This window comes from Carcharhinus amblyrhynchos, chromosome 2 (genome assembly GCF_965287045.1).
Source record: "Carcharhinus amblyrhynchos chromosome 2, sCarAmb.v2.hapA, whole genome shotgun sequence".
NCBI classification, from domain to species: Eukaryota; Metazoa; Chordata; class Chondrichthyes; order Carcharhiniformes; family Carcharhinidae; genus Carcharhinus; species Carcharhinus amblyrhynchos.
Window position 1 is genome coordinate 91,392,764 of NC_137325.1, and position 22,095 is coordinate 91,414,858.

Genomic DNA, 22,095 nt, shown 5'->3' on the forward strand with positions numbered 1-22,095 from the left:
CTTGAATTTTTTGAGGATGCAATTTAACATGGTAGATAGGGCAGTGTCTGTGGATAGAAACAGAGAAACAAGGAGCAGAATTATGCCATTCAGTCCTTCATGCCTGCCCCGCCATTCAATATGATCATGGCTGATTCTTGATCCCAATGACATATTCCCACTTTCTCCCCATATCCTTTGATGGCATTCAAATCTCAATTATCTGTCTTTTGAATACATTCAGTGACTTGGATTCCACAGCCTTGTGCTGTAGAGAATTCCGTAGGTTCACTATCCTTTCAGTGAATTTTTTTTTCTTATTTCAATCCTAAATGCACCTTGTATCCTGAGACTGTGTTCCAGATTCCTGAAGCAGGAAAAACATCCTCCCTATATCTAGTCTGTTCACCTTGTCAATCCAGTTATGTTTCAATGCCATCAATTTGGACTTCAAGAAAGTATTTAATAAAGTCCCGTCCAATAGATTATGAGCAAAGGTAAAAGGATATTGAATGGATGGTAAGCTTTTGACATGAGTATATAACTGGTTGGAAGGTAGGGGATGGAATAGGGCTAAAGGGAAGGTTCTCTGATTGACGGGATCTGACTGGTGGCACAGTGGTTAGCACCGCTGCCTCACAGCACCAGGGACCCGGTTTCAACTCTGGCCTTGGTCACTGTCTGTGTGGAGTTTGCACATTCTCACTGTGTCTGAATGGGTTTCCTCCAGGTGCTCCAGTTTCCTCCCACAGTCCAAAGAAGTGTGGGTTAGGTGGATTGGCCATGATAAATTGACTCTCGTGTCAGGAGGATTAGCAGGGTAAAGGTGTGGGGTTACGGGAATCAAACGTGGTGGGATTGTGGTCGGTGCAGACCTGATGGGTCGAATGGCCTCCTTCAGTAGGGATTCTATGGTGGTGGTTCCCGAATGCTCTATACCAGTGTCTCAGCTCCTCACTGTCGAAATGCATAAACATGTCTTATATTTCCTTGCATTTAAAGTTGAGAAGTGATCAAATTGAAGTTTTTAAAATAATAATGGGATTTGATATAGGAAACGTATTCAGTCTTGGGAGAACTTAGAACAAAAGGAATAACCCTAAATTTACAGGTAGGATATTTCAGAGTGAAATGATTATTTGGGAATGTCAAATTCACCCTCAGAAGACACTGGATGTATAGTAAATCAAAATTTTCAATTTCAATCGATTATTGTGAGCTAAGGTATCAAGGGATATAAAGCAAAGATAGTTAAATGGAGCTGACATAGAGACAAAACATGGTCTGATTGAATGGCAAAATAAGCTCAAGAAACTGAATATTATTCCTACCTTAATGCAGTGTTAATGTAAGCCTGCTTGTGACATTAATAATTAAACATGAAACTGCCAGGCTTCCCATCCATTACCAAACTCCCACTATTGGCCAAGAAATTGCAGGGATGACTGGGGTGAGTGGATAGGTAGCAGGAAAGGCACTCATAGAATTTTACAAATCTGCAATTCCACCTTCACAGCATCATTAATATCTCCCCTGGTATCATTAATATCCCCCCAAGAATATTAAAATGTTCTCAGGGTGCAGGCTTCCTTTTCTTCCCAGTTGTTCTAAGAAGGTCTTTTTTGGCTTTGTCGTGGATGCACTACAGTCCATCCGGTGTGGCATGGCCACATTGTGACGACGTAAGGAATTCTAAAAAAAACTAACCCAGTAATTAAAAGAGATAATAGTAAAAATAGAAGCCAGGATGGCACAAAGTACTCCTCAAAGGAGCACCTTGAAACCTGGGGTGGCACAGTGGCACAGCAGTTAGCACTGCTGCCTCACAGCACCAGAGACATAAGAACATAAGAACATAAGAAATAGGAGCAGGAGTAGGCCATCTAGCCCTTCGAGCCTGCCCTGCCATTCAATAAGATCATGGCTGATCTGTCGTGGCTCAGTTCCACTTTCCCGCCCTCTTTCTGGCCTTGAATGACAGTGTGGAATTTGCATATTCCTCCTGTCTCTGTGTGGGTTTCCCATGGGCGCTCTAGCTTCTTCCCACAGTCCAAAGATGTGCAGGTTAGGGGGTAAATATGCAGGGCTACAGGGATAGGGTTGGGTGGGATGCTGTGCCAGAAAGTCACTGCAGACCTGATGGGCTGAATGGCCTCCTTCTGCACTATTGTGATTCTATGACTATAAATCATTTCCTAGATCAACAACACAGACCTCCAACCAAATTGTAGAGGTATCCTCTGCCACTATCTGAACAGTGGAGAGGAAAAAATATTTCTTCTTGGCACCATATTCTTAAAAAAATCATAAATCAATCCTTTAGAAGCACGTTTATGATCTAGTTGCTTTGAGGGAACCTTCCCACAGTTGCTCTCCGAATTCTAATTTCCATTTGCTTGTGACACTATCACGGTGAAAGAATATGAACAAAATGACAACATATGAAGATAAAAGTAAGTAAGGAGAAAAAAGGAAGGAGAAAAAGGAAAGCTGAAGATAACTAACTGGGATAACAGGAAATGTACAATTCAAATGACAGCTGCATCCATTGATTTCAGACTGAATCAGGATCCTAACAGTAATTACAAATCAGATTTAATAATTAGTATGAAAATAATCAAGGAGCTCAAATGATCACTCTGAATATTTATCTAAATAATTTTACTATTAGCCTGCCAGTTAGTACTCATCCAGTAGTCATTTACAATTTCTCTACAGGAGTTCTAAATAGAAATGTCACTTACCCAGGTAGACCACCAGCTTCCATTACATTAGCCAGAGTAACATCATTGGACCAGACATCATATTGCCACTTGCGAAGACCAAGGACCCCACATAACACTCTCCCCGTATGCAGACCCACACGCATGTTGAGATCAACTTCAGTGGCTTCAGCTACAGACCTGAAACAGCATAATCATATCTAAAGATTATTAATCATTTGGCGACAATATATTATATACAGATTTGATAGTTGTTATATTGATGGGACAGAGAAAGATGAACTCCTGGGTTTAAATGAGATGAATAAGCTAACTCAGTAGACAAGATTTTCCAGCCACGCTTGCCCCAAAACCAGAAAATCCTGCCCGAGGTCAATGGACCTTTGCATCATCCCCCTCCCCTGCCCGATATGATCCCCATGGTGGGCTGGCTGGGAAAATCCCCCCCTCCGTTTCTCCCCATTAGAAGATTGAGAATATGAATCTCGAGCTGTGTCAGTGGTACTAGGCTGAATGAACTCGCTGTTAATTCTGAACCAACTGAGTGGGTCAACATCTGAGGAGAAAAGTGTGGTTCCTTTTCTGACGAGAGTGGATATCAGATATTTTCTTTTCAACAACGATACTCATTTTTTTCTACCTATTACTAGCCAGTTTTATTAGATTCCTATTTTGTTTTGATGTTTGCATGATGGAACAGGAATGTAATAAGTGGACAACAAAGAAAGGAAGCAAACAGAAAATTTTAAAAATGGTTTGGAAGTAGACCCATCAACATTCATTTGAAATGAATGGCTGGACCTTCACCTTCAAGGCAGGCAGCAAGAATAGTGAAAATTCACAACTAGGCCCACCTGCACTGGGAGAAAGTACCTTCAAGGATAAGATGTTCATTGTAGGATGGATGGCAGGAGCAGGGGTGTACTGCAGTATAACCAATCGGGCAGGCATGGAAGTGGGCTGTTTAAAAAGTCCAGACGGCACTGTGGGAGTTTGTTCCAGTTATAACAAGAACAGGCCATCCAGCCTTCCCTCCATACACCACCTCCCCTCCACACACTGCCCATGCCCCATCCATACCATTACATGCCCTTGTTCATCGTTCATGCCCACATGGTAAGATATGCCTTCCAAACAATCCTGATGGCCCCTAATGTTCCTATGCCACGCTTTGGCACTTCCATGCCCATTCACCCACTCTGTATCTAAAATATGTAATGCATGCCATAGTAACAGTAGGATGGAAAATAAAACTTTTTTAAAAAGTCATTCTTAAAGTAAACTCCATTTTTAACACTGCCCAATAAAAGTATCAATCATCCAGACCCTTTAAGGTATCAATAATAGAAATTGTAAATACGTTAAACCTCTCTATCTTGTGTAAATAAGCATTGAAATTGACAGCATAGTTTTCCTTGGGATTCAGGTTTTTAGGCTCTCAGTCAAGAATACACAGTGAAGCTTGGCTGGGAGCTTAGACATTATAGAGGGTACTAAAACCCTTGAACCTCAGGGAAAACACTGTGGCACACTGATCTGTGTTGGCAATTGCATAGTGTTTAGTTACACAAGATAAGGAAGTTTCTGGTCAGTTATTGATACCTTAAAGGGTCTGGATTATTGACACATGTAGTGCGCTGTAGTAGAGAGTTTTTTTTAAGAATGTGCAAATTTAAAAATGACTTGTAAAAATATATTTATTGCATACCTTACTGTCACTATCGGGTCCTGGGGTACTATAGTTTAGCAAGGCGAATATGTGAGGTAATAGGGGATGGGTAAAAGGTGTATCTTGGCATGAAGAGGGGTATGGAAGATCTTTTAAACTTACCTTTCAAAATGTTCCGTCGTGGAGACTATGGTTCACGACAACTTGTAATGCCATGAACAAAATGGTTCTTTGAAAAGCTGGCCTGATTCTTTGACATTGCAGAGCACGAGGGCATGTCTTGTCCTGCAACAGAGCTGGCCAGGTCAGGAATGCAGGATGTGGGCTCACAGCCCAAACTAGCCCACACTCTTTGGTGATAGAAAATCAGAAACTCTGAGATGGGGTCTTTAATCCCAGAATCGGGATTCACCCGCCATTTTTAAAGAACTCCAGAGAATTCCTGACTCAGGGAAAATGAGAGGTTTCGTAGCTCTCACTCCTTTTCATAAAAGCAGTGAAGTGCAACTTTTCTTAGCTTCAGCACTGCTGTCAGGATACGGCTCAGTCACAATTACAACCTCATGAGGGAAAGACAGAAGACTGGATTTTCCCACTTTTCATTGGATGGGAACTGAGGAGGGAACCAGAAACAAAATGGCTGTGGCATTGCACAGCCAGAGGTCCTGTCAGTGATCCAGCTCTCTGCCATTTTTCTGAGGGTGGAGGAGAGACTGGACCTCAGAAGTGGGCTGATCCACCCAACTTGACATTTTAGATTGTTTTGGGCTCATTTAGAAACCTCTGTGCCATTGTGAGCTGCAGACTTCTGCAGCGCCTCACAGATGGCTTAAAACTGGTGAGATAGCCAAGACTGGTATCCTCTTCACCAATGTTGGACAACATATCAGGATCACAATTAATAGAGTATTGCAGGCTCAGAGAGCACTTGATTTGGCACTTGGAGTGGTCAAGTCGTGCCCAGCAATCCCCTCAAGCATAGGGAGTTAACGTGGAAACAAGAGATGCCCCTACTGCTTAACAAGATGGCTTCCTCCTGTCAGTCTCAGGCAAGAGGATCTTTCTTCTCTTCCTCATGAGTGGCAGGCCCTGCTCCCCTGTGCCATCTCATGTCCACGTGGTGCAGTGTCAGACATTGCCACAATTTCCTTAGGACAGACAGAACCCTCGGCAGTGGCTGCTGCCAATGTGTCCATTCTCATTGAACAGAAAGCCATTCTCCATTCTAACTCAGAGCTTACCTCCAGGAAACGCTGAAACTCAAGTCAAGCTCTAGCTGGAGATGGGTTCCTGACACAAAAGCACCTCCTATTCCCACCTCCCATGAGAAAATTCAGCCCACAGCCTGTCGTTTTCACTGGGTCAAACCATGCTGGAGTGAGGCACATCAAAGCATGAACTGTTGGTATGCCTTTCTCTCGCATCCTTCATTTTGCAGCATAATATTTTGGAAGTATGCACTAATAATGCTGTGTTGAGGACAATGGGTCACCTGGCCCGTTAGTGAGGGATATCAACCATTTATTTCCTTAACCAATGTAAATTAAGGATAGAGGAAGAAATGAACAAAATGATGGAAGATAGAGTGGATGAGTGTAATGTCAAATCAGATATAGAAAGAAAATAAAATCAGGAAAAGAAAGATTGGATTGAAATTGAGAGAAAATTGATGCAGAATCAAAAACTAAGAAAAATTGTAACAACGTAAAATTAGACATTTTGAAATTCCCTAACAATAATTTACTAGATACAGGACTCAAACTAAACAGTTCCAATCATCCCTTTTAGGCTGAGAGGTTGATTGATCCAGCATTAACAATTATCACATCTTTTAGAAGATACTTTTGCTGTTCCAACCTAACTTAACTGCTCCAGGTTTAATGGGCAGTTAATGTAAAAATCCATTAAATAACAAGGACAGCAAGACTGACACACAAAGAGTGAAATAATGTAAATTGCCCAGCGAGTTCTGGGGATTTACAACTCATCAGTTTCTCTTAATTCCTTGAATTTATTGGACAATTTTCTGTATCAATTATGTTGTTAACGTACTATTTTTATGTACAGCGAGATCCACTCCATCATTTCCTTTTTTGTATTTTATTGTGCTTTGTATTCATTCCTGTTTCTTTATGAAATTTGACTCAAAGGAAGAGCAATATATGAAAGTTAAGTGCATTTTTAACTCTGTGTTTATTAACCAAGGCTCCTTAGATAGCGCCTATCAAACTTATGACTACCACCATCTAGAAGGACAAGAGCAGCAGACTGTCTGTGTGGAGTCTGCACGTTCTCCATGTGTCTGTGTAGGTTTACTGCAGGTGCTCCAGTTTCCTCCCACAGTCCAAAGGTGTGTGGGCTAGGTTGACTGGCCATGCTAAATTGCCTCTTTTTGTCAGGGGGACTAGCAGGGTAAATACATGGGATTGTAGGGATAGGGTCTGGTTGGGATTTTTAGCAGTGCAGGCTTGGTCAGCCAAATGACCTCCTACTCTACAGCAGGGATTCTATGATTCTATATGGGAACACTACCACCCGGAAATTCTCCTCCAAGTCACTCACCACTTTGACTTGGAACTATATCGCCTTCCTTCGCTGGGCCATACTCCCTCCCCAACAACACTGTGGGTGTACCTACACAGTAGGGACTGTAGTGGCTTAAGAAAGCAGCTCACCACTACCTCTCAAGGGCAATTAGGGATGGGAAATAAATGCTGGCTGAGCCAATAGCACCCACATTCCCATGAAGGAGTTTTAAAAAAATGTGCTAAATAGTTATCATAAACTTTCTCAGGTTGGTAAAAATATTTTCTTTAAATATATTCTTTTTACATAATGTGGCTACTATGATCCAAATCTAGTTCCACCAAAACAGTGAAATCATACGGATGTTAGAACTGTGTCCTAATGTCCAAAGCCCTAGTAGGATAAGGGATCTAATTGTGAATGTAAACTCATCCATGTACTGTAATATTCTAAAATCTCTTACGCTTGATAGGACAGAGGTGAAATGCCAGATGTAAAATATCATGCAAAAATAATGGGTGAAATGTCACCTCAGGCAGAAAAAAGCAGATGGCATTCCTAGCTTTTCCCACTTAATTGATTCCAAAAAAATACAATTGGGGGAATCTGGCCAGTCTAAAAGCTGTTTTGGGATTCCCACTTGATTCTCTGCCACCTCTGCTCTCTGAAAGAGAGAGCGGAAAGTCCTCCAAAACATAAATCGACAAGATGACCCCTTCCAGCTCCTTGGTCAGATTACTACAGAATGCTGATAGCCAACTTTGGATGCTACATATAAAAAGATAAAGTGGCATGTTATCTTTCAGTGTAAAAACACCAAACGTTGTGCTAAAAGTATAGATGCAGATAATAGTCAGAATAAAACTAAATTTGGCCTAAATTCAATGCAACTCAGTGCTTCTGCCACATCCATAGCTCACAGGTTAATTTAAATAATCTGACAGGTGCGGCTATACTGACAGATCATCTCTGAAACTTGCAGCCTGGCACATCACACAGGACACTTCCTTTCATATTCCAACAACAGCACGCACACATACACAGAACAGTGGGAAACCACATCACAAAGATAACACAATTACTCTCCTTTGCTACTTAGATTTGCTTAGCTCCAGCTAAAGTAGTGTGAGCTCAATGTATATCCTTTATCTAATAAATATGTCTAGTAGAATCCATACAGTGCAGAAGGTGGTGATTCGGCCCAACAAGTTGGCACTGACTCTCCGAATAAGCATCTTCCCCAAGTCCACAGCTGCCAACCACCCCCCGTCCCTTCCCTATGTCCAGGGGTATCAAGTGTTTAGGAAGGATAGGCGGGAGGAAAAAGGGGGGGGCGTAGCTCTGCTGAATAAGGATAGCATCAGGGTGGTAGCAAGGGATGATATAGGAACCAAAGAGCAGAAAGTGGAATTGTTGTGGGTGGAGATTAGGAACAGCAAAGGGAGGAAGACGCTGGTGGGTGTCGTCTATAGGCCCCCAAATAATGATCTGGAGGTGGGGCGGGCTGTTAACGCGCAAATAAATGCGGCGTGCAGGAATGGAACGGCGATAATTATGGGGGATTTCAATCTACATATTGATTGGTCGACCCATGTTGGATGCGGTGGGCTCAAGGAGGAGTTCTTGGAATGCTGCCGGGATAGTTTCCTTGAACAGTGTGTGTTGGAGCCGATGAGGGAGCGAGCTATCTTGGATCTGGTGTTATGTAACGAGGTGGGTAGAATTAGGGACCTTGTGGTGAAGGATCCTCTTGGGGAGAGTGATCATTGTATGGTGGAGTTTTTGGTGCAGATGGAGGAGGAGAAAGTGGGTTCCTGGACATACGTCCTTTGTTTGAATAGAGGGGAGTACGGAAGGATGAGAGAAGAATTGGCGAATGTTGACTGGGGGAGCGCGTTGGAAGGTAGGTCTGCTGAGGAGCAGTGGAGGATCTTTAAGGAGATCTTTCTTGGTGCTCAGCAGAAATTTATTCCGATGGTTAAAAAGGACCGTAGGAGGAGAGGTAATAAGCCGTGGATAATGAAGGAGGTGAAGGAAAGTGTTAAATTAAAAGCGGAGGCGTTTAGAGTAGCTAAGAGTAGTGGGCGAGAAGAGGATTGGGAGAGGTTTAAATGTCAACAAAGATTGACAAAGAAGTTGATAAAGAAGGGTAGGAGAAACTATGAAGCTGGGCTAGCGCTTAATATAAAAAAGGATAGCAAGTGTTTTTATAAATATATAAAAAGGAAGAGGCTGGCTAGGGTGAACGTTGGACCCTTAGAGGATGAGAGGGGGGACTTAGTGGTAGGGGATGGGGAAATGGCTGAGGCCTTGAATAACTTTTTTGTTTCGGTCTTCACGGAGGAGGACGTGAATAATTTGCCAGGTGTTAGCGATGGAAAGGCGGTAGGACTGGAGGGTCTCAATGACATTATTGTTACTGGAGAGGCGGTGCTCGACAGACTGGAGGGACTGATTGTGGACAAGTCCCCAGGACCGGATGGAATGCATCCGAGGGTTCTGAAAGAAATGGCGGAGGTGATAGTAGATGGCTTGGTGGTTATTTTCCAAACGTCGCTGGATTCCGGGGAAGTGCCGGAAGATTGGAAAATGGCTAATGTTACACCGTTGTTTAAGAAGGGTGGCAGGCAAAAGGCAGGGAATTATAGGCTAGTTAGTTTAACGTCTGTTGTAGGTAAAATGTTAGAATCCGTCATCAAGGAGGAAATAGCGAGGCATCTTGAGGGGAATTGCTTGATAGAGCAGATGCAGCACAGTTTCGTTAAGGGGAAGTCATGTCTGACGAATTTATTGGAGTTCTATGAGGAAGTGTCTAGGGCGGTGGATAGAGGAGAGACGGTGGATGTGGTCTTTCTTGATTTTCAGAAGGCATTTGGCAAGGTACTTCACAAGAGGTTATTGCAGAAGGTAAGGGGGCATGGAGTTGGGGGTAGGGTGTTAGCGTGGATAGAGGATTGGTTGTCAAATAGGAGGCAGAGAGTGGGGGTCAATGGGTGCTATTCGGATTGGTGGTTGGTGACTAGTGGAGTGCCCCAGGGGTCAGTGCTGGGGCCTCAGCTATTTACCATTTATATAGATGATCTGGAGGAGGGAACCGAGTGTATGGTGTCGAAATTTGCTGATGACACCAAGATTGGTGGAACAGCAAATTGCGCGGAGGGTGTGGAGAGTCTGCAGAAGGATCTAGATAGGCTGGGCGAATGGGCCAGGAACTGGCAAATGGAATTTAATGTTGGCAAGTGTGAGGTGGTCCACTTTGGTAGGAATAATGGTAGGAAGGACTATTACTTACGTGGCAAAAAACTGCAGCAGGTGACGGTGCAGAGGGACCTCGGGGTCCTTGTGCATGAGTCGCAAAAACCCAGCCTGCAGGTGCAGCAGGTGGTCAGGAAGGCGAATGGGATGCTGGCCTTCATAGCGAGGGGGATTGAATATAAAAGTAGGGAGGTCTTGCTGCAGCTGTATAGGGCATTGGTGAGGCCGCAGCTGGAGTAATGTGTGCAGTTTTGGTCGCCGCACTTACACAAGGATATTTTGGCCTTGGAGGGAGTGCAGAGGAGGTTTACTAGGCTGATACCGGAGTTGAGGGGGTTGAGCTATGAGGAGAGGCTGAATAAACTAGGCTTGTACTCGTTAGAGTTTAGAAGAATGAGGGGAGATCTCATTGAGACGTATAAGATGATGAATGGGATGGATAGGATAGAGGTGGAGAGACTCTTCCCGCTCAGAAAGGACAGTAGGACTAGGGGGCACAGCCTCAAGATAAAGGGGGGGTGGTTTAGAACGGAGTTGAGGAGGAACTTCTTCACTCAAAGGGTGGTGAATCTCTGGAATTCTCTGCCCGTTGAAGTGGTGGAGGCTGCCTCGCTAAATATTTTTAAGACACGGGTTGATGGGTTTTTGATAAGCGAGGGGATTAAGGGTTATGGGGAGAGGGCGGGAAAGTGGAACTGAGCCATGACAGATCAGCCATGATCTTATTGAATGGCAGAGCAGGCTCGAAGGGCTAGATGGCCTACTCCTGCTCCTATTTCTTATGTTCTTATGTTCTTATAACCCCAGGCATTCACAATGAGTAATCCACCTAACCTACACATCTTTGAACACTAAGGGACAATTTAGCATAGCCAATCCACCCAACCAGCATACACATCTTTGGACTGTGGGAGGAACACAACAACGCAGAATCGCTGAGCAGAAACTGGTAGCCAAGTTCCACACACATAAGGATGGCCTCAATTGGGGTCTTGGGTTCATGTCACACTATTTGTAATCCCCACAACTTGCCTGGGCTTGCAAAATCTCACTAACTGTCCTGGCTGGAGACAATACACACCTCCTTAACCTCTGCTTGGCCCTTTCTCCACTCACAATGTCTGTACCTTTTAGGCTTGATTACCTGTAAAGACTCGCATTCCAACCATTATCTTGTAAATTGAGTTTGTGTCTATATATGATCCATTTGAGAACACAAGTCCTCACTCACCTGATGAAGGAGGCTGAGACTCCAAAAGCTAGTGCAGCCAAATAAACCTGTTGGACTTTAAGCTGGTGTTGTGAGACTTCTTACTGTGGGAGGAAACCAGAGCACCCGATGGAAACCCACGCAGACATAGAGAGAACATGAAAACTCTACACAGTTACTCAAGGTTGGAATCAGATCCAAGTCCCTGGCACAGTGAGGGAGCAGTTCTAATCACCATGTCACCATACTGCCCCAATATAATGGGAAAATATGCAAGAAAGGAGAGAGGCAGCAGATGGGAAAATATAGGCCACTTAGCCTGACTTCGGTCATTGGCAAGCATTTCAAGTCTATTATTAAAGATGAGATCACGGAGTACTTGGAAGTGTATGATAAAATACGACTGTGTCAGCATGTCTTCGTCAAGTTCATGTCTGACAAATCTGTAGGCGTTCTTTGGGGAAGTGACAAGGAAGTTTGATAAAGGAAAACCAATGGATTTGATTTATTTAGATTTCCAGAAGGCCTTTGAGAAGTGCCACATAGGAGACTGTTAAATAAGTTAAGAGCCCATGGTGTTAAGGGTAAGATCCTGGCATGGAGAGAGGATTGGCTGACTGGCAGAAGGCAGAGAGTGGAGATAAAGGAGTCTTTTTCATGATGACAGCTGGTGACTCATGGTGTGCCTCAGGGGTCAGTGCTGGGACCACAATTTTCACAATATACATTAACGATTTGGAGAAAGGAACTGAAAGCACTGTTGCTAAGTTTTCATTAGATACAAAGATACGTAAACAGATAGGTAGTATTGAGGAAGCAGGGGGGCTGCAGAAGGACTTGGACAGTTTAAGAGAGTGGGCAAAGAAGTGGCAGATACAATGCAATGTGGAAAAGTGTGAGGCACTTTGGAAGGAGGAATGGAGGCATAGACTATTTTCTAAATGGGAAAATGCTTAGGAACTCAGAAGCACAAAGGGACTTGGGAGTCATTGTTCAAGATTCTTTTAAAGTTAACGTGCAGGCTCAGTCGGCAGTTAGGAAGGCAAATGCAATGTTAGCCTTCACGTCAAGAGGGCTGAAATACAAGAGCAGCGATGTATTTATAAGGCTGTATAAGGCTCTGGTCAGATGCCATTTGGAGTAAAATGAACGGTTTTGGGCCCCATATCTAAGGAAGGATGTGCTGACCTTGGAAAGGATCCAAAGGAGATTCACAAGAGTAATCCCTGGAATGAAGAGCTTGTTGTATGAAAAACGGTTGATGTTTGGACCTGTACACAGTGGAGTTTAGAAGGATGAGGGGCGATCTTATTGAAACTTACAGGATACTGCGAGGCCTGGATGGAATGGATGTGGAGAGGATGTTTCCACTAGTAGGAAAAGCTAGAACCAGAGGGCACAACCTCAGACTAAAGAGACGATCTTTTAAAACAGAGATGAGGAGGAATTTCTTCATCCAGAGAGTGTGGAACTCTTTGCCACAGAAGGCTGTGGAGGCCAGGTCATTGAGTGTCTTTAAGACAGAGGCAGATAGGCTCCTGATTAATAAGGGGATCGGGAGTTACGGGGAAAAGGCAGGAGAATGGGGATGAGAATAATATCAGCCAAGATTGAATGGCAGAGCAGTCTTGACGGGCCATGTGGCCTAATTCTGCTCCTATGTCTAATGGTCTTATGGTCTAAGAAAAAACCCAAAGAACTATCAGGAATGTCCATTGATAATGTGCCTTGAGACGTGCCTATTCCAGAGAATACCCAAAGTTTGCAATAGAACCATCCATTACTTTGATGCAAAGGCAAAATACTGTGCACATTGGAAACCTGAAATAAAAACAGAAAATGCTCAGCAGATCCGGCAGCAACTATGGAGAAAAAGAGAATTACAGTTTGGGGTCAATGACCTTTCTGAATGAATAGGGGTTTGATTCAGAGTGTTAAGATCAGGATATTAAGGCCAATGTGTCAGAGTTTGGATTAGAAACTACCTTTAACACAACCATTGTCAATAGAAACATCCATATTTTAGAGAACACAACTCATTACTGGAAGAAAAGCATGTAAGCATTTTCTCATTCTGAGGGGCAAGCATGGATATTTCCTTCTAATTCCATTTGACAAATACTTGTCACATTTGGTAGATAGTTAAAACCTCCATGTCATAATGCTTATTAACTGTGCACACCATTAGGCACATTTCAGACAGTAATTTCAATGAGAACTACCGACATATAAACAAAGTAACGATGTTCTTGACCTTAATTTTTTTCAAGGATATGAGTATCTCTATTTTACTGGCTTTAGATGATAATACAAATGCATATACTGTGCTCAACTAATCAATTATTTTGGAGTACAATCTGTTCTTTTATGTGGAGTTCAGTAAATCAATAACAAACAATATTCTACAGATAGTAACAACTTGTTTTGATCGGCCAGATATCTAACTCATTTAGAAACCTGTCATCAGGCTTATAGACAGAAAACCAAACTTCTGAGAAATCCACTTAAGTCGAGTTTCATGCATGCCAATCTTCCAAGAAATCATTTAGGTTTCTGCTTGTTTGAAACCGGGTGCACAATTCCTCTCCAAAGAGACACAAAACAAGTACCTGGGCCCAGAGATTCAAATTCGACAGATATAAGGCACAAGAGCTACTAAAACCCCAAAGTTTAGCAGCATAGTTCAATAAGAAGACTTCCTTTGTCTTTCCAATTAAGAAATCAATCTTTGTTAGGGAATTGTCACGAGTGAGGGAAAGGTAGGGGGGAAAGCAGAGAGTTGGAATTGTACCATTTCAGTGGTGTTCTGATTCTTTGCAAAAAATCAACAATATAAAACAATGGAGATCATAAAAATTGCATTTTGCTATGATGACAGGTCTGCACATTTTTTCATACAAATATTTTTCTGTTATTTAATTCCTTTCACTCTTCACTATGTAGCAGACCCCACTTTAACTTTATAAATTGCCTCTTGTGTATTCATGTGACATAATATTTTTTTCAAATATATTCATTAGTCACCAACAAGGTGGGCACCAACAAATTGATGCAAGGAGGTAAATTGGTACTTTTCAAGTAATATTTTGCATTAACTGTGGCCTCGACCACAGTGTGCCACATACTAAAAATAAAAACTCAACATTAGTTGAGCACATTGCTTGTGGCTGAAGCAATTATTCTTTCACCTTTAGACCATGACACATTTTCTGCTTTTAAATCTGATGTCTAAGTAGTTCACTGAACACATGTTTCAAAATCTGTTTGTGGAACCAAGCCTGAGCGATAGCCATACTGTTGCAATATATTCAAAGTCCCATAAACTGCTTCCAGACAAAATGGTTATATTTCAGTATTCTAGCATTGCACACTATGCTTTGGTCAACCTTGTGCTTTTGGTTCATTCATTAAGGCAAGATATGGTTGGAATCATTGATCAAAATGTCATTAAGTACTTGGAATTATGGAAATTACAGCACTGAGTTAGGCCTACAACACATGCGCTGGTACAACTCATTCAATTTCCCTACTCTCTCCCCCATTCTTCTGACAGAATCATGCCCAAATTGTCAGTTTTTTGAAAGGACTGTATAATTGATCCGACTCTCTTGCTCTTGCCCAAACACCCTGCAATTTTATTCCCCTTCAAATGTATGTGTAATTCATTTTGAAAACACACCATTGAAAATGCTTCCGCCGCTGTTTCGGGTCAGGGATTTGACATCATAGTTGTGTAAAAAATATTTTCCTCATCTCAACTCTGCTTGTTTTTGCCAATTATCTTAAATCTGTGTCCTCCAGGTCCAATCTATCTTGCCAGTGGAATTAGTTTTTCCCTATTTACTTCATCAAACTCCTCAGAACACCTCCATTAAATCTCCCTGTTATCCTTTCTGCTCAAAGGAGAACAAAACCAGCTTCTCTTATCTCTCCTCTTATCTGAAATCCCTCATCTCTTATGCCATTCCAGTAAATCTCTCTTGCACCCATTAGAAGGTTTTTACATTAAACTTAAGATGTGGTGCCCATGTTTGGGCACCACACTTTAATACTCCAGCTGAGGGCAAACCAGTGGTCTCCATTTATAAAGCCACAGGTCCTATGTGCTTTAGGTCAGCCTTAATCTACTTCTTGAGACAGCTTGAAATATGTGTATCTGCCAGGTCTCTGTTTCCACACGTCCTTTCAAATTGTACCATGCAATTTATGTTGCCTCTCCTTACTTTCTTACAAAGTGCACCACTTCTCAGAATTAAATTTCATCTACTATACATCTGCCAATTTCTTCTTCAAGAGCAGTTGCCAAACCCAGGACTTATAACACCTAAAAGAATAAGGGCAGAAGGCACATGAGAACATTGCAGATTCCTTTCAAAGTCACATATCATCCTGACTTGGCACTATATCATTCTTCATCACCATTGGGTCAAAATCCTACAACTCCCTCCTTAACATAATCTTGAGTATAACTACACCACAGAGTCTGGTTCCAAAGCTTGTTTTTTTTTTGAAACAAGCCCTAATTGAAAAAGGGAAACTGAGAAGACAAACTGAGAAAGGAAATTTGACCCTCCCAGTTTCAAAGGAGATTGAAAACCCCACGTTCTGGGGTAACTTAAACTAGTTGAAACGATATAAAAGGATACAGAGCTATCAGAGGTCAGACAATGACTCTAGTGGTGCAGCACAGGCAGGCTGCAGAAGATGGAGATCTGGAAGCTGAATAGGCAAAGAATAGTTTTTGCAGCTGTTTCTGGTACTTGAAGATAATATCGGTGGATCTATCCAGATCATCATAACAAAGCTGAGGAGGTTCTACAGAAGTTTACTATTTCTGGCAAAGGTTGTGCCTGAAAAACTCACTTGGTCATGTGCTACTGTCAGCTGTGGATCACTCTAAATCCTAGAAAAAAATTGACACTGATATTCTTTGCGAGACGGAATTTTGAAGGTCTTGGTGACTGAGATTGATGACATATATATTGAATGGACCATTAAAAAGACCCCTTTTGTATCTTCAGTTAAATGTGCAATTTATAGTTCATAATCAACCAAACTGTGGGCACTTAGTTATTATATATTGTATGCAATCCTCATATCCTTTGGTAACCAAAAATCTATCAAATTCCATCATGACTATACAATAAACAAGTGTCCACAGTTTTGTGGAAGAAAGAATCCCAAAGATTCATAACCCTTTGAGTGGAAAAATTTTTTTCTCATTGTAGCTGACCAACCTCTTATTGCAATATATTGATACCATTTTCTAGATTTTTCAGTTCAGGGAAACACTTGTTCAGCACCTATCCTTTGAAGAGGCTTAAAAATTTTATGTTTCAATTAGATGACTTCTCATTCTTCTAAACACCAGAAAAAATATACCATGTTTGCTTGCTCACTCTTCATAGAACATTCCCAACATCCCAGGAAGTAATCCAGTGGATCTGCATTGTGTTACACTTAGGGCAAATATATTCAGATTGGATTAGGAGATGAAGACTCCACAGAGTGCTCCAGAATGTCTCACCACCAATGCCCCTTATATTTGTATTAAGACTTGTTCAGTTCTATACTTGTGACAGAATTGAACCTAACACTGATTTTTTTAAATAAAAATCCACTGTCATTGCCATTCCTTAATTCTAAACTGAATTATTTGACTGAGCGAAGACCATTACGATGCTTGACTGCCTATTTGTGAGTTATTGAAACCAGTACAAAAGAAGGCACTTTGCAGTTTTGGAAATATCACACCTCATTATTACTGAGAAGCTACTAAAACCTGGGACTGCACAGCCCAACTTCAAAGGGAGTTACATGAAGGCCACTGTACTTGATAAACCAGACCTGGAGCGGAATCAGAGAATGGACAGAGACGATGGGTGAGCAGTCCCTGATTGGTCAAGTGGTATGTGATTTGTCAGATTGGTCTCTGAAGGGTGATGGTCACCTTACTGGTTTCACTTCCCCCTATCCCCTGAAATGTCAGTCACCTGTGGGAACATCCATCTCATTGTGTTTTTTCCTGTTATTTTATTAAGTTTATATCTTTCAGCTAAGGAAACAAGGCACCACAATGTCATGTGTGTCAAGTGACAACTGAAATGTGCCTTAGGCCAAATTAAACTTACATTTTATGGCTTTGAAGTTAAAAGTTTATTTATTAGTATGGGACAATTGTTGGAGGCAACCCACTGTTACATTTGTCCTGTAATCAAGCAATAAATTGTGAGGTCACTTGTAGTTTAATTCATAGAATCATACAATGCAGAAGAGGTCCTTCAGCCCATCATGTTCGCACCAACACATTGGAAACACCTGAACTCCCACCTAATTCTATCTGTCAGCACATGGTCCATAGCCCTGAATGTTATGACGCGCCAAGTGCTCATCCAGGTACTTTTTTAAGAATGGGAGGCAACCCGCTTCGACCACCCTCCCAGGAAGTGCATTCCAGATCATCACCACCCACTGAATTAAAAACCTTTTTCTCACATCCCCGCTAAACCTCCTACCCCTCACCTTGAACCTAGGTCCCCTCATGACTGACCTTTCAACTAAGGGAATCAGCTGCTTCTTATCTACTCTGTCCATGTCCCTCAATCATGTACACGTTGTTCACATAATTGTCAAAGCAAAAACTGCAACGACCAAGCTCTGGGAAGTGGATTGACATTTATCAAACTGCCTTCCCCTCAAAAGCAGATAAATGAGTGTTTGCAGTTCTGTGTCTTTAAATTTCCTTAACTTAAAGTACCTTAAATGCACACTTTCATTTATAGTACATAACAGACCTGCGCATCACCGTGGTTTTTGCAGCTTTGGAATTGGATTCTGTAACTAGCGATGAAGTTATTGTGATTTTTATTTCTTATCAACATGTATTGATTGAAGAAGTTACTCCAGTGTGTATTTTCCTACCTCTGTTCTAACATGCCAATCATCTCTATGCACTAATTTTATATGCACTATAGTAATTTTGATATGGCTGTACCAATTTAAAATTGTGTACCTTAATAATTTTTTTAAGTAACTTGCTTCAAGTTCAGGTATCAGCAGTCACTAGAAACATACAGGCATTTGAGCTTTCAGAACAGTATCAATTTGGCATTTTGGAATATGGAGGCCAATGTATTAATTATCAGGCAGTGACACACTAATCATGCACCACTTAAACAATCAGGAAATGTTCACCATTGTCTAGACCAATCAGGACTCACAGATTTGACTGAACATGCATAAAGGTAGTGGCTAGAAAGGGTTAATAAGCAGCAACTTTCAACAGTTTGGTGTACAACATCGAGAAGTAAGATAGACTGGTTAACAAAAACAAAATGTGGAGATGCCGGCGTTGGACTGGGGTAAAGACAGTAAGAAGTCTCACAACACCAGGTTAAAGTCCAACAGGTTTATTTGGTAGCAAACGCCACTAGCTTTTGGAATGTTCCAAAAGCTAATGGTGTTTACTACAAAATAAACCTGTTGGACTTTAATGTGGTGTTGTGAGACTTCTTACTACCGAAACAAGAGACAGCACTGTAATCAACCAGCAATGTTTCAGAGTGAACTGATTGTTTACACTTCGCAAAGCATTACATTTTGTACTTATTGCAACTAACATAAATTCAATGAACGGTCTGTCAGAATTGCAGGTTTCTATTATATCAGCTTTATAATTCAGCTAAACAATTGATGTTATCTCAAGTCTTCTAATTAAAGTTAGTGAACCCCGATCTTTACATAACTTCTTACTATGCCACTAATGAATTTAGTTTGTTGCTTTGCAGATTCAGAAGTGCTTTTGAAGTGACTTCTTAAATCCAATTTTCTCTGATGTCACCTTAGTCACTCGTACCCCATCGCTGTTGTTACTCACTAGCCCTTCATGACCCACTCTGCTTATTTTCACTCAAAATACTGCTCAAAGGCTTTGACATTTCTTTTACTGCGTTTCAATTTATCCTTTCCTGGATCCTCCCACACCAACTCTCCCACTCCCAGCTTTGTTTATTTAAAGTCCTGTCTCTTAGTTATTCAATTCACCAGGACAATGGTCCCAGCCCAGTTTAATTGGAGGGTATCCCAGTGGAGCTGCTCCCTATTTCCTTATTATGGTGCCAGTTGTAGAATTATAATAGGGACCAATCAATTATAAGGGATTTGGTGAACACGTAGGTTAATTTATAAGACTGGGCACATAAGAATAGTTGTACATTGGTATAAAACTTGAAGGCATCAAAGCCAAGTGTGTGCTCTGCTCAAAGCAAAAGTGAAACAAAGACTGGGTTCAGGATACATTTCCCTTCTAATGGCATCATGCTGTAATGCTTTAAAGACAAATGGTCCATTTAAGTATTGCCCCTTCCCCTGTCATGCATTTAACTTTCTAATCAAATTATCCCTCTGTCATTTAGCCTGTGATTTAGGTACCAAATCAAATTCCTGCTTCAGATTCTGCTTTTAAATTTGTATCCCAACTCCTCAAACACTCATTCCTAATTCTACTTTTGTCATTTGTTCTGATTTGGACTATGGCAACAACATCCTCCCTTCACACTCCAAGTCCTTTTCTAGCCATGAGATGTTCGCCATCTTTCATCCTCGAACCAAGGGAATATCTTTCACCCTTGAACCGAGGCGATACCTTTTACTGTCAAACCGAGGAGATATCTTTCACCCTCAAAATAAGGCGATAGCTTTCACTCTAGAAAAGTAGTTATCATGGGTGACTTTAACTTTCGAAATATTGATTGGAACCTTTGTAGGTCGAATAGTTTGAATGGGACACTTTTTGTACAGTGTGTGCAGGAGAATTTCCTGGCACAACATGTGGATAAGCCGACAAGAGGTGGGGCCACATTGGACTTGGTACTGGGTAATGAACCAGGCCAAGTGTTAGATTTGTTTGTGGGAGAGCACTTTGGAGATAGTGACCACAATTTGGCATCCTTCATTGTTGCAATGGAGAGGGATAGGGTCACACGACAGGGCAAATTTTATAATTGGGACGGGGAAATTATGATGCGATTAAGCAAGAATTAGGGAGCATAAGATGGGAGCAGAAACTGTCAGGTATGGGCACAAACAAAAAGTGGAGCTTTTTCAAGGCAAGTACTGCATGTCCTTGATAGGTATGTCCCTGGCAGGCAGGAAGGAAATAGCCAAGTGAGGGAACCATGGTTCACAAAGGAGGTTGAATGTCTTGTTAAGAGGGGCAAGGAAGCATTGTAAGGATGAGAAAACAAGGTTCAGTTGGGCTTGAGTGTTACAAGGTAGCTAGGAATGAGTTAAAGAAAGGGCTTAGGAGAGCTAGGAGGGGGCATGAGAAGTCCTTGGCGGGTTGGATAAAAGAAAACCCCAAGGCTTTTTATTCTTATGTGAGAAATAAAAGAATGACCAGGGTGAGGTTAGGGCCAGTCAAGGATAGTAGTGGGAACTTGTGCATGGAGTCAGAAGAGATAGATGAGGCATTGAATGAATACTTTTCTTCAGTGTTCACTAAGGAGAGGAGCCATGTTTTTGAGGATAAGTGTGTGATACTGGCTGATAGGATGGAGGAGGTAGATGTTCTAAGGGAAGATGTATTAGCAATTTTGAAAAACCTGAGGGTCAATAAGTCCCCTGGGCCAGATGGGATATATCCTACGATACTTTGGGAGGCAAGGCATGATATTGCGGAGCCTTTAACTTTCATCTTTGGGTCCTCACTGTCCATGGGGATAGTGCCAGAGGGGCGAGAGAGTGGCGAATTTTGTTCCTCTCTTCAAGAAAGGAAATAGGAATGACCCTGGTAATTATAGGCCAGTTAGTCTTACTTCGGTGGTCAGTAAGTTAATGGAAAGGGTTGTGAGAGATAGGCTTTATGACCATTTGGAAAGATGCAGTTTAATCCAGGATAGTCAGCACGGTTTCATGAGGGGAAGTCCTGCATCACAAATTTGATTGAATTCTTTGAGGAGGTAACTAAGTGTGTGGACGAAGGAGAGCAGTTGATGTCATGTACGTGGATTCTAGTAAGGTGTTTGATAAGGTTCCCCATGGTAGGCTCTTCAAGAAGATAAGGATGTATGGGTTAGAAGGAAATTTGGCCAATTGGATAAGTAACTGGCTGTATCATAGAAGACAGAGGGTGGTGGACAGAAAATTTTCAAACTGGAGGCCAGTTACCAGCGGTGTACCACAGGGGTCAGTGCTGGGTCCTCTGCTATTTGTGATTTTTACTAATGACTTGGAAGAGGGGGCTGAAGGGTGGGTTACAAAGAACAAAAGAACAAAGAACAACCCAGCACGGGAAACAGGCCCTTCGGCCCAACGAGCCCATGCCGCCGCATCACCCTACACCTATTCTACCCTGCGTGTCTACGAATGGAACCCCTAACTTAGCCAGATTCAGGGGAGAATAGTGTCAATTTGGTAAACCAATCAGCCTAAGAGCACATCTTTGGGGTGTGGGAGGAAACCGGAGCGCCCGGAGGAAACCCACGCAACCACAGGGAGAATGCGCAAACTCCCACAGACACAGGCCCAAATCCATGTATCTGCACAGCTAGCAGTGCTAGTCACTGAGCTGTTGCGGCGCCCGTCTACCGGTCCAGGATCAAGCACACACACCGACATGAAGTACTAGGCCACTCTCGGAACTTCCAAGAGCAGCCCACGCACGACCCACCGTGTGCATGCCCCTCGTTTGACACGAGGTGGACCTCCACTTGCGGAATAAAAAGACAAAAACG

The 22,095-nt window shown here is 42.2% G+C and overlaps 1 protein-coding gene across 2 annotated transcripts in view; it reads right to left on the minus strand.

The window, feature by feature from the left end:
- The window catches only part of LOC145356485 (adenylate cyclase type 1-like), a 242,107-nt gene that overhangs the window by 102,442 nt on the left and 117,570 nt on the right, over positions 1-22,095 (minus strand). For both annotated transcript variants that reach the window (XM_080209223.1, XM_080209218.1), the window contains one exon: positions 2,724-2,882. In XM_080209223.1, the coding sequence (XP_080065349.1) occupies positions 2,724-2,882 (159 nt within the window). The remainder of the gene's footprint in view (positions 1-2,723; positions 2,883-22,095) is intronic.